Source organism: Aquila chrysaetos, chromosome 12 (genome assembly GCF_900496995.4).
Source record: "Aquila chrysaetos chrysaetos chromosome 12, bAquChr1.4, whole genome shotgun sequence".
Lineage (NCBI taxonomy): Eukaryota > Metazoa > Chordata > Aves > Accipitriformes > Accipitridae > Aquila > Aquila chrysaetos.
The window spans coordinates 29057244-29070994 of NC_044015.1; the positions used below are offsets into that span (position 1 = coordinate 29057244).

At 38.9% G+C, this 13751-nt stretch overlaps 1 protein-coding gene across 1 annotated transcript in view; it reads left to right on the top strand.

Annotated features, from left to right (window-relative positions):
* Positions 1-13751, top strand: part of LOC115349554 (vitellogenin-1-like) — a 43495-nt gene that overhangs the window by 7224 nt on the left and 22520 nt on the right. The window contains exons 7-18 of the mRNA XM_030033976.1: positions 2191-2341; positions 2441-2598; positions 2712-2877; positions 3965-4087; positions 5659-5877; positions 7979-8196; positions 8278-8375; positions 12500-12624; positions 12710-12811; positions 12898-13017; positions 13277-13466; positions 13556-13649. Coding sequence (XP_029889836.1) covers positions 2191-2341; positions 2441-2598; positions 2712-2877; positions 3965-4087; positions 5659-5877; positions 7979-8196; positions 8278-8375; positions 12500-12624; positions 12710-12811; positions 12898-13017; positions 13277-13466; positions 13556-13649 — 1764 coding nt within the window. The remainder of the gene's footprint in view (positions 1-2190; positions 2342-2440; positions 2599-2711; positions 2878-3964; positions 4088-5658; positions 5878-7978; positions 8197-8277; positions 8376-12499; positions 12625-12709; positions 12812-12897; positions 13018-13276; positions 13467-13555; positions 13650-13751) is intronic.

Sequence of the window (13751 nt, forward strand, 5' to 3'; positions counted from 1 at the left end):
GGGTAAAATGAGAATATGGTTGTCTAAGAAATTATACCCTGGCTCATTTTTAGCTCAAGCCCCCAAACTTTCAGTGTTTGAAAATTTTTTCATCTGTATCAAAATCATCTATTGAAAAAATTTTTAGTTACCTGCTTTAGCGATGGACTCTGTAGACAGGAGTGCCCTACTGAAGGGGAGGCTTTTTGTGTAAAGGTCACTGTACAGAAGATATACCTCGATCCCACTTTTCAGCTGCTGTAATCTTGCATTGCTCCATTAGCTTCTGCAAAAATCTATTGGTATAATATACAGTTTTGGAAACTACAACATCAGAAAGTTCGTGTCAATAAATCACTGATTAACTTCATTAATATGATGAAGATGTTCAGTTTAGCTAACCAAAAAAAAAGAACAATAAAGGTGAAAGTGGCTTTACTATCTCATGCAATCAAGGTGAAGATAGATACAACTATAGTGCTTTTATCAAATTATAGGTTGTTGTGAGTGAGCATTAGTCTGGAGCCAATGGACTCTTGCTGATTTAAACTCTCCTTCTGCAAGCCTGCATAGACTGTCTTCCTTACTGTTCTTCCTCAGGTATTGAACCCCCAGAAAGGGTAGTGCCTTTACTTTTCCCGTTTTCTCTGGATCCTTTGCATTGCCCAGCAGAAGGGGCCAAATATAAGAGAGCTGGGAAGATGCAGATATGTCACCCAAGTATTCAGAAGTTATTTCTACAATGCACTTTATGTGTTTAAAAAAAAAAAAAAAAAAAAAAAAAAAAAAAAAGGAAAGAAAATCTAACATCAAGGACTTAAAATATTTGGAGCTGAATTTTCAGACCTGTTCAGCATAAGCCTCTTGCAGCACCTTTCAAAGCCAAGAGAGGTTTTACTATTGTTTCACCATTTTAATCCTATCTTTAGTATTCATTTGCTCTTCTCGTCAGTGTATAACATTTTCCTATACATTCTAGGCAGATATATCTCTTCCCAAAACGATGAAGATGAAGACATAATATTCATCATGTTCTGGAAGGGGGAGTTAAATCTGTCCAAGTGTACCTGATGTTATACTTTCTGACCTAAATGCCCATTCAGTAACATTGTATAAAATTTCAAGAGAGAAAAAATCTCTGCTGATTCTGTAGCGATTTCTATTCAAATTCCGGTGGCTTCTCTGCAAAGCAGTTATACACTATTTTCTGCAGCAGTTCTCTGCAATCCATATGGAAGGAGTGGATAGAAATGATACAGAAGATCATCATAGAGATTCCAAAATAAACACGCCAATTTTCTACAGAGATTTTGAGATACTGTGTAGTACAGCAATATTGCTTTTGGAATGTTTTTAGTTGTTCAGTACAAATGCCTAACTTTATTATAGTGTCCTAAATGACCGATTTTAAATATAATTGGTGGGATAGGATGCATCCCTTTAGCTGAAAATGTAGCAAAGATAGCAAATGCTTACAAAGACAGTCTCTCATTGGAATTATTCTTAATAAGAAAGGATGAAGGTTTGGTGCTCCTTGAAAAATTTCCGAAAACTTGAGTACTTTTCCCAAGACTAATACTGAATTTATCTGGCCCTTTTTGGGGGGAAATCCAATTTGAAACTTCATGAGAACCTTTTATCTTCTGCAGTCCCCAGGACATTCAGCTTGCCAGGCAAAATGGTGAAGGAATTGTAATAGTGCAGGTAAAAAGTTTGTAGGATTTCATATTGTATCTAACAATTTTTGATTCTTTTTGAAGCTTCCAGGAGGCACAGACACGTAAGAGCTTTTATGAACTTCTTAAAAGCTTTAAATTAAGTGAAAATTTCTGGAAAAATTTCCCATCAGTTATTTTTCTATAATCCTTAATTTACTCCTTAAGACAAAACACACATTTCCTGTGATCTTCTTCAGGCCACAGCTTCTCACCTCCCAGTTCTTCCTTAAATTCTCAAGCCATGTTATTCCCAAAGGAAGGCAAAGGCTGGCTCTGATCTGAGCCGTGCTGTGTAAGTGCACACCTTCTCAGAGTACAGTTCTGAGCATCATGTCCAAATGTATCTGTTTGAAAATATCTTTGCCCCTCAATAACAAAACCCTTTTGAAACAATTGTAGTTGCACTGCAATGCAGGGAGGCAGAATTACTGTTTTGCTTTTAGTTTGTACCCTGCATCTTGTGATGTTATCTCCCTGGGTTTCTCCATTTCAGGCAGAAACTTGCTTTGACTGACGTGGAGAAGGACATGGCAGAGGTCCCACCAAAAGAATTCCAGAATCGTGGGTCACTTCAGTACCAGTTTGGCAGTGAATTGCTTCAGCTTCCTGTCCACTTATTCAGAATAAAAAATGTGGAAAGCCAGGTAAAGCTCAGCCACTGGACAGACTCTGTGTTGGACGTTGGAATCTGTGCGTGTGGGAAACAATGCCTGTGAGCTTCCTGCATTTTAATCTTCCTGCAGATAGAGGAAAGCCTGCAAGACCTAGTAGAGACCACATCTGAACAGCTTCCCAACGATGCACCAGCAAAAGCCCTCAAGCTTATACACCTCTTCCGTGCAGCGAATGAGGAGAATTACGAGTCAGTGTGGAAGCAGTTCTCCAGTAGACCAGCATACAGGTATGAGCAATATAAGCGGTGATTCTTCTGCTGATAAACTCTATTGGAGACCATCTGGAATGACTATGTTCAAATGCAGATCTGGAAAATGGTCCTTGTCTTTCCCATTACAGGCGCTACATTTTGGATATCATTCCTGCAGTTGCCAGTCACCGTGCACTCAGGTTCTTGAGGCATAAAATGGAAAGCCAAGAACTCACCAACTGGGAAGCGTCTCAAATGGTGCTTGTGGCTCTGCACTCAAGCACACCAACTCGGGACGTGATGGAGGAAGCAACAGTAGGATTCCCTAAACACTCTCAAATCACTTCTTACTGATTTTAGCATCTGTTGTATTTATTCCTTTGACAAGATGGCAAAGGCTTTGAAAATATAAAGGTTTTATATACTCTAGTGATGTTGAAAGAGGTTTATTTCCTGACTGTCTTAATGGGTGGAGAATGCAAATCAAAAGGGCAAAAATGAATCCAGAATGAAACAGGAAAGCAAAAGTAGACTACCCCTCAGGGACAGAGGTTATTCCTGCAAACACTGGTTTCTAGTCTCCCTTTGTCCAAATGTACTTTATAGTTACATCAGATTAGATGTCTGAGTGTCTACAAAGACTAGAGAGTAAGAAATACATATTTGTTATATCCATGTAGTTGTCCTGATTGACCTAGCAGGATGGGTATGAATCAGAGATCTATCAAAATCAAGGGCAATATGCCAATGTGGAGCCCATGTAGAAGAAAGTCTAATAATTTTTACAATTTTTTTCCTCTTCTGCAGGGTCTAATTCTAGCCTCAAATGCAGGAAGTTATCTCTGCCTACCCTAGGTAGAGACCATGAATCTCAGACTAGAGTTTTGCCCTCTGTAAAAGCCGTGACAGCCCAGCCATTACTGTGTGGTAATGCTCTGCTTCCCACTCAAGGGAGCAGTGGGCTGGTGCCTTCTGTCAACTCCTACATTTATACAAAATATTCCTGTCTGCCCAAAGTACTGAGGTCCATTCACAGTGTATCTCACGTTTTTTGTACCTATAGCTGAGGCAATTATAAAACAATGATGAATGTTTCTTGAATAATGTGTGTTTTTCCATTCCATAACTGTGTGATTTCCTCCCTTTAGATTATATCCTATGCCAAATTTAAATCTGAAACACTATAAAAGCAACAGATCTGCCTTCCAGATGTTACTTGGAATTACTTTACAATTACATTGTCAAGTACAGTAATATCTACTGTAAACTATAAACTATAACTATAAATCCATCAGTACAAAAATATCAAAAGCCTGGGTTTGCCTTGCATTTGGCAGAAACATATTTTTTAATATTGTTGCTCTTCATTAATGGTGGTAATGAACAACTGCTTTCTCCCCAGCTCATCATGAAAAAACATTGTCCACGCTCAAGTACTGTACTTGGAAAAGCTTGCCATCTCAGCTATGCGTCACTGTGCCACAAACAGTGCTCTTCATCAGACTCCTGCTCTGAATGTCTCCAGGTAACCACATTGTTATTTATCGTTTAAAAGAAAAATTAAGCCTTGAGTTCTTTCTTCATTATTCAGAAACCTGTATTTCAGTTCACTACAGTGTTTCCTTTGGGGAAAGGAACCCCAGTTGGTTAAATACAGCATTTTTATCTTCAGATTAACACACAAAAGAGAGTGAGAGGAAGAAGCACATAATTCATAGCACTTTCTATCTGAGTGTCTCTGAGTGCTTTATTGCCAATTATTAATGAAGTCCCATGGCACTGCTCTGAAATACTTTACATATAGGTACTTATATATACTTATAAATAAACTAAGTGACACAAAAGCCCAGGTTTTTGCCCAAAGTCATGTAGTCCAGCCATTTCTCAGCCAGAAGCAGAGCCCAGCCATCCACATAGATTCTAAGCTTTTAATAATAGTAATACCCTCCCTGTTCTGCACTGCTTTTAATCAGCGGGCCTGAAAACAATTTAAATAGGCAGTAAATAGCATTTCCTGGTTCTAGAGATGCATGCCATGGTTTACAGAGGTCAGCCACTCAGCCAGTGATAGAGAGGGAAAGAGAAATCGGTGTTTTCAGTCTTCGACACTGGTCAGTCCACCATCCCCAGTAAGTGCAGGGTGTTCCCAGTACATTGTGTGCCTACCATGATTTTTGTCGTGTAGTACACAGGCATGGGCGACATTCCTACATGTGTCTCCTGTGTTACGATTGCCACCAATGCTCTTGAGCTAGTTAAATCCGAGAAGCCCAATGCCACGGAATGGAAATTCTTTCCCAAAGCAAATGATTGTATAGGCTTATTCAATGCATTTCAAATGTCCACTCATTTGATTAGTAACATCAAATGGACTGTTTCTGCACCTTCAATGGATCTAAAATGTGATATTTTAAAGCACAGGAACTGTATTGAAATGATTCTAAAACAACTCAGTTTCTTTTTCAGGGCCATTTGTTAGCATTGAAAACAGTTATCTATTAGGATTTAGTTCTTTTCTCATATTCAGCCTTCAGACAACTACTTCTAATCTTGCCATGTGAATGTAAGTGTGATCCAGTTGCTTATGACAGAGGCTGCAAAATGACCTGATGATCTCATTGCCAGCTATTAATCCACACTAAAAAGTGGCTGTCATAGCTGAAGTTAAGGGCACCACCACTAGCCATATCTTCAGGAATCTTATTTAAGGGTCTGAAGGATTTAACTGTATCTGCATTTTTGCATCTGTCTTCAACCATGAGAAAGAGATACTCAGACAGCATTATTGCAGGGTTTCCAAGTCTCCCTGAAAGGCAGTGGGAACTAGATCCTAGCCAGTATTTTTACCTTTAAAAATCTTACTTGATAACTTGAACGCATAGTGATGAAGAAGCTGTTCATTGCAGCTTCTTTGGCTATGCTTGTTCTATGAATAAAATGTCCTATTCATGAGGACAAAAAGAATTTGAAAATATTTAAAATAAGTGAATTGAACAAACTGAAATTATCAAAGTCAAACCTCAGAATGGGCTGGGGGATGGGATATAGATAAGAGCTGGAATTGAACTCAACAGAAGATTTGTTTTCTTTTTTCAGCTACTTCATGGCTTTGCAGGAGAGGCATTGAGCAAGTCTAACACAGAAGAAATTTCCCTGGCTTTGAAAGCCCTTGGGAATGTAGGACATCCAGCCAGCATCAAGCACATCAAGAAATTTTTGCCAGGATATGCAGCTGGTGCCTCAGATTTGCCACTCAACGTCCATGTGACTGCTGTGATGGCCCTGAGAAACATAGGCATGAAAGATCCAAAAATGGTAAGGAAACAAAGCTGCCTCCTTTGCACTTATGATAACCCAACACAAGGCTGCTAATTGGTGATGGGTGATGAGGGGATAGCAGACATTTTTTTTCAAATATATGTGTAATATGTTGGGGGTTTTTTTAAATACTTAGCCATTCCTTAGTTGGCATGTCTTATTCCTTTTGGCATTAACCTCTAGTATTTCAGACTGCAACAAAAATCCCATTAAAAGGATACATTCATTATCCTGTTGTTGAAGACAAATCCATTCCATTCCATTGCAAACATTTATTTTCCAAGGACATTAGACAGAAAGCTAAATTATTGACCAAAACATGCTTAGTGCTACTTCAACTTTGGTATGTGAGAGAACCACAAAACAAGCTTTTCAGAGAATTGACATTTAATACTGAGTGTCACATCTAATCGTAATTCAAGACCAGATCTTATTGTAAATAGATACTACAGGTTTGCATCCTAATTACAAATTTACAGACATTGTGTGGGTTTAAGCAATAAACAGAACATTTACTAAATGTGACTTTTGTCCCTGAATGAGATAATGATTAGATATCCCATACAATGGTTACACAGGCATACTGTTATCCACCACAGACATCACTTTACAATCATTTTTGCCTTAAAGCAATCTGCTTCTAAAAGGAAACCTTGCATTTTCAAGATTTTTTTTCCTGATATTGAAATTTTTTTGTTTTATATAAGTCTATTCTTAATATAGAAAGTAAAATAAAAGCTTTCACTAACTATTCTCCTACTAATCTGTATCAGTTTTTTCCATTATACTCATTTTTTGCATGTGAATCCCAGTTTGAGTGCACATATTGATCCACAGACAATAGTTTGCCAGGGTATGCTTTTAAGCAAAAGAATAAAGAAACAATTTACTAGAATGCAGGAGCTAGATGGGGAAAAGCAGAGGGGAGGAGCGAATAGCAAGGGTAGGAGTTAAGGTATTTGCTGCAGAAGAAAAAAAGCCAATTTGGTGTTTGAAAACAATGCTGTGTCTCTGATTGCCCTTTGGCCTGGCTTTCCACATGTGACCCAGACCACTGTTTCGTTCTGTTTTCTATGCATTTTCTTTAGAGAAAATTGATCTGGAGCAACTTAATGACTGTGACTGGATTTTTCATTATTCAAAAACCAGTCTAATGCCTGGTTTGCAGCTAGCTGCACACCCATATATGCATTAAACAGACTTAATACATGGTCTGTCTTTTTATTGTTTAATTTGAAAAGGTAACTACATTTAGAAAGAGGCTACTGCATCCTTGTCACTACTTTTCCCTTGGTATTTGATAATTAACATATTCAAATTAATAAAACCAATCAGGGTGTCTCCAAAGTTTGTTGACGTTTTCTGGGTCAGACTTGTCATTAGAGAGCATGGACGTGCACTGTCCCAGGCAGGACAGGACTGTGCAGAGGGGCTGCCAGAACAGTGTTACACCATCCGCATCCATTTTGAAGTTGGGGTCAAAGGCTTCAGCGCAGCTTATGCAAAGGCTCCAGTACAAAATTAGTCTTGATACTGAATATTGCTGAGGTCAAGCACATTGGTCACAAGTAGTACTGTGGAAATTACATTTGTTGCATAAACTTTCGGTTTTAAGCTGCCTACGTGACATAGAGATTTCTGGTGGTAAACAGGGTTTTATTCATTTCATTTTTATTCTATTATTTAGCAGAAAGGGCCCCAGGAGATCAAATGATTTGAAATAAGGCATACCTTTATGGGTAGGGATAAGTGATCACTGAAACCACTTCTCAGGTATGTAATGGATCCATGAAATCTCTTTTGCCTAGAGTGGTTATGCTACAGATATATTTTGCTATAGCTCAAAAAGGGATAATAGACTTGATGTAGAAGTTATCCAGCAAAGTTCCTTGGCTTTGATTGTGTAGGAAGCCAGACTACATTACCATAATGCCCCTTCCAGCCCGCAGACTATGAAACCAGGAACACCGTTGCCATAATAATTAAATAATACAAATTTTTACTGTACTAGTGATGAAGAGATCATTGACCGGTGACAAATGGTTATTGGCAAAATGCTCAAACATACTGTAAATTTGAATGTATCTATCATTTTCAGGTCCAGGCTATTACCCTTGAGATTTTCCTGAATCACAAAATTCATCCTCGGGTCCGAATGTTAGCTGCAGTGGTTTTGCTTGAAACCAAACCGGGTCTTCCAATACTGATGACATTAGCTGATGCTGTGCTGAAGGAACCTAGCATGCAAGTAGCAAGTTTCATCTACTCTCACCTGAGGGCCCTGGGTAGAAGCACAGCTCCAGATCTTCAAGTGATGTAAGGCATATCTGGATCCCTTCCCTAGATGAAAAACTTGTTGCAAACTGAGTTGTTAATGTGCTCACTGAATTTTTTCAGGGCTTCTGCCTGCAGAATGGCTATCAGAGTATTAAGTCCCAAATTTGACAGATCTGGATATCAGTTCAGTAAGGTTTTCCGCTTCAGTATGTTTAAAGGTAAGATTCAGAAGATTTTGTAGAGAAATATATACAGGTCAGTGTGTGAAAAAAAATCGTACAGTATGAGAACCCAATTCTCCTAGCCAGCTGGTTAGCTGCATGTTGTTCCTCCATATTCTCCTATGTTCAGTGAAAAAAAAATATAAAAATCTCAGGCTCTGCATTTGGAGAGTGTTTAGGTCCCTGTGTATTTTGCATTGTACACTGCCAGCATGAAATTACCAGAGGGCTTGTGGGGCTCTAACCCTCCATTTTCATTAGCCAGTGAGGCACATGCTCCTGTATTAAATGCCGTAGTCTCAGTGGTGCTTAACAATTTCATACCATTGTTCAGCACCAAACAAACAGAAGGGACCTAAATTACGGCTGAAGTGGATTAATTTCTACCCGTGCTGAACACCTACAACTCTTGCTGAATTCAAATGTGATGCTAAATACTCTTCACCCCAACAGTAGTGCCCAGTGAAACAGCAAACTCTGAAAACATTCAGATGTGACAATTAATTGCACCCATGAGCAGCAAACTCAGGCTTATTGTCTAAAGATTTTTCTTGCACCTTCCTACCAGGATTCTTGACTAGAATGAGCAGATCCATGTATGGGATCTCGAGGCTGACCAGTTACATCATTGGGAGTTGCACATAAAAATGTAGTCAGAATGGGGAGGACCAGATTAGAAGACAGCTCTTGCTGGGCCAAATTGTAGCTATTTCTATTTTCCATGTATGTTATTTTTCTCAGTAGAGATTTTTTAAGCAACTCCCCTATGTAAATGACCATGGCAGCCTCAGTGATTTGGCATATGTGGCTGGCAGACTAGGGAGATTATATCTACAAACACAGTCTCCTTACACATGCTGTTTATCTAGGAGGACTTGGATGTTTTTAGCACTTTTGTTATTCACTGGTAGATGTAAAGATTCTTTTCAAAGTAATCAATAGAAAAAGACTCTGAAACATCTGAAATCCACAAGTCTTTTGTAGATCTTATTGTTGCCCTGCCCCTGTTTCATGGTTTTTACATGACCATTTAATTGCTCTACAATAAAAATAAATATAATGCATACCATAACAACCACAGTAATATATGAGATGCATGCTTGCTGCCTCAGAGATGGAGACAGAGAATGCCCAAAGAAATACAGTCACTAATATGCACTGTGTGAACTTTTGTACCATTTAAAATGCATTCAGGGAGATAGATAGAAACTTTCCAGCAATATGCAGATATGTGTTTCTAGTTTTAGGTACTCGTTTTCTTCTCTTATTTTTGCTTTTAAAATGAAGCTATCTGAGTTTTCACATAGTGAGAAAGAAGGTGCAGTACACGTGAGGGTAGCTGGCAGAAGGCTATGTGAAATGGGTTAGTTTGTTCTGGCTGGAGCCTGGAAATGCGGCACATCAGTGAACTGCTGTAACATCTTGGTGAAGACCAGCGTCAGATATTTGTTTACCATGCATATGTAATATTTAAACCTCTCATCCTGAAGAATAAGGAACAAGATCCTTTTCTCACACATGCTAATCTTAGACTTGGATAACTCAGTTAGCTAAATGAAGTCAATCCTCTATTACACTGGTGTGGGAGGAGGATCCATCCTCCAGCTTTCTGATTTGGTTTGTCACCACTAGCCACAGGTGAAATGTGTTTCAGCGAGTCCAGTCTGGAGGAGTTTCCATAGTGACGGCTGTAATGCAGTTCCTATTTCCTTGATAAAAACAAAAATGTGCCCACAGCATCACAGATCTTCGTGGTGCTAGATGCTGAATTTTTAATGACAGGCAATAATGCCAGCTGAATCTATCTCTAATCTGGAATCTGTCACACATGGCCACCACAAATAGTGCTTCATGCTCTACACGCTGCTACTGAAATCAAAGGGAAGACCCAGGTTCTGCTCAGTGTGAGGACTGACAGAATCTGGCTCTCAATAGGCAAAGATTCGTGTAATTCAATATGTGTACTAATGTTCATAGGTACCAAAGACTGCTTTCTTTGATCACAGATTTTTCTTTCCCTCTTCCTTGGGGCAAGACATTTAGTCAGATATATGCAGGTGCCATCACACTCTCACAGTGAAGTGGCTACAGTGCATCATCTGACTATGTCAGTAGGATTTTCCATTGGGAAATATTTTCTTAGAGCATTAGTGCTATGTAATGCCTGAGGTGCGGAAAATACCCCTGCTCCCTTCAAGTCAATGAATTCTGTATAATCATTTAACCATTTAAGAGCAACTCTTCTTATTAAGTATCAGTAAGTACCATGGGGTTTTTTAACTAACAGTTTTTGTGGGTTAGAACACAAAAAAGAGCCTTAACAAATTCACTAAAAGTACCATGCCTCATTCTAGTTTCCAGTCCATGCAATCACATGTCAGCTTATTAGTAATGTCCCAGTGTGGCATCGCTTTGCTTTTTATTTTCTATAGGATCAGCATTAAAATGTGAGCTTTTGTCATCTCTCCTTGCTATCTGCTGAAGGTTCTTCACTGATTCCTCTGCCATCAATTGGCTGGCATAAATACCTGTATTTTGATTGTAGGAGCCTCTGCTGAACCATGTATGTTGTAGGTAGATAGTGCCTAGCACTTTGGGTAGCACAGGAGCTTCATACAGCAAAACGGTGAAGGTAATGTAGTGAAATGCCAGTTCATACAGACTTAGTAGACTAAGTGGATTGCTTTTCCAACAGACTGTTTCTCAAATACATGAAAAGTTGGAATCTGTCCTGAGAAGTTAGAAATCAAAATTAGTCCCAGTAATCTGATACAAAACAACTTAGCATGAGGAGTAAATGAGGGTAAAGGACCATCCAGCCGTGAGGAGTAAACGAGGGTAAAGGACCATCCAAATGCCTGTCTGCATGTATGGATTCAGAAGAGAATGGGAAAGTGTTGACTCGCAAGTGAGATGTTATATGAAACACGGAGTGTGGCACTAGAGAAGTAATATGGGCATGAGTATTCATAACACCCCACATTTGTGAACCAAGCAATAATCTTTAACTTTTGGCTAAGTAATTTATGAGAATTTAGGCACTCCTTTTCTGGAAAGAGGTCAAAGACTCATTCCCTCTCATAATGTTTGAAAATATGTTTCCTACAATTCATCAATAATTTCTGTACAGGTACTGATATTATTGGTCTCAATCTTCCAGGGCTCTGCAATTATCCTGGCTGTACTGGATTTCCACAGCTGATTTCTGGTGGTGCTGGGATTTAATCAGTATATGGTGCCTATGTCTAACATGAGGATAGCAGAAATTTAACATAGGGACTCCTAAAATAGTTTCCAGTCCTCCAACTACTGTAGGAAGATAAGAGAGAGGGAGTGCTGAAAGAAAGGTAGCACAACAGAGATGCCTACATATCATGTCAGCCTTGTTCCTCTTGAAACCTATGGAAACTTAGAAAAGCCTTGGGATTACTTTAACTCAGAAAACAGGACTGTATAGACCTGTGCCAAGACTGGGAAGAATATTTGACTGTGCTCTGCACTGATTATCTGTATCTAAGAACATTATAGATGATAAATCTAAAGCAGAGAAAATAAATAGACACAAATTATGTTTGCTTAAAGTTCACTCAATAGTTAACAATTATTTAACAATTACTGCATTTCATGTAAGGAGTTACAACATTTGGAACTAGATGTATTAAATTGCCTCTGAGTCATTTGAGAGACAAATCTACACCTCACCATCTGTCCTTATAGGACATCTATATCACTTTCCCTAAACTATTAGCAAAGGATGGCAAATCTGTTTTCATTTCTCATCCCCTTTGTCAAGTTGCCCTAAATGATGTCTCGGAAAAGCATTTCATAAGCTGACGTTACAGAATCTGACCGGATGTAAACGATATAGCAGAAGCAATTGGAAAAATAGCATAACCACAATGCAATGAGCAGGGGTCTTGTAATTTTGCCCATTAATAGTTCAAAAATGCAGAATATTCTGTTTATGACTGGTTTATAACATCAGTTTTATAGCTGGCTTTTCTGGCCTTTCTCATATCATGCTGTATCAGTTGAATTATGCAATTAGTAAATTGATACAGTCTGCACACTGTGGCTTTAAAAACTAACTGTGGTGTGTTTTACTGCCTATTTCTCTTCAGAGTTCCTTATGAGTGGACTGGCAGCTAAATATTTGGTATTGAATAATGCGGGCAGCTTAATTCCAACGGTGGCAATGTCCCAGCTGCGGACACATTTCCTTGGAAGAGTGGCCGATCCCTTCGAGGTAATTGGGTCTACCCACAGTTTGCCCTCTCATCCCTTCTTACAACCATCATCCAATGACATTTACACTGTACTTCTTCCCACAGGTGGGAATAACAGTTGAAGGACTGCAGGAGATGTTTGCTAAAGGTTACTCTCCTGACAGGGACTGGGAGACTGACTATAACTTCAAGGAAATCCTGAAAACGGTAAATTCTCAGGGAAAAGAAAATCTCTAAGGTATTGCTTCCCCAAAAGTTATGAAGAATCAGACTTTCTTGCTCTTCTCACACAGCTCTCTGATTGGAAGGCATTCTCCAGTGACAAACCTTTTGCATCGGGCTACTTGAAGATGTTTGGCCAAGAGTTGTTCTTTGGTGGACTTGATAAAAACGCCATCCAAAATGCTTTGCAGGTATCATTTTGAAAACACCACCACCCAAGCATCAAAAGCTTTAAAATACTGTTTCTTTCACACATTCTCTACCTTTTTTTAACTTTTCAATTCAAGAGGGGTTTTCGTCTTTAGTATTAACCAAGGCAAATAAGGTCAAGCTTTGATCAGGATTAGCTATAATCATTGCTGGCAGACTTTTCCCTGAGGCATAGTTAATGACATGGATCATGATTTTCAAGTTCTGCTTATTTAGACAAGTTGAACTCTGTAATTGCAGGCATGGTATGGACCTGACGAAAAAATCCCTTCAATAAGGAGAATAACCAGTAGCCTTCAAAGTGGTGTGGGGAGGCAGTGGACCAAGGCTTTACTGTCCTCTGAGATCCGTCGTATCGTGCCCACCTGCACGGGGTTCCCAACGGAGACCAGCTTCTATTACTCTTCTGTCACAAAAGTGGCAGGAAATGGTAATGTATTTCAAGTCTTGACCAAGACAAACATGCTTGTCGGGATTAGGGAGGGATTTTTAACACTTTTTTTGCTTTCTTCGTAATAGTTCAAGCACAGATTACACCTTCTCCAAAGTCTGATTTCAGATTGACTGAGTTACTAAATGCCAACATTAGGCTGCGATCCAAAATTAGTCTAAGGTAAATATTTACTATAAAATAAAAAAATAATATTTCCAAGTGAGAGAGGCCATAAAAATTCAACAGCTGTTTACTGTCTGAACATTTTACCCTAATTCTACA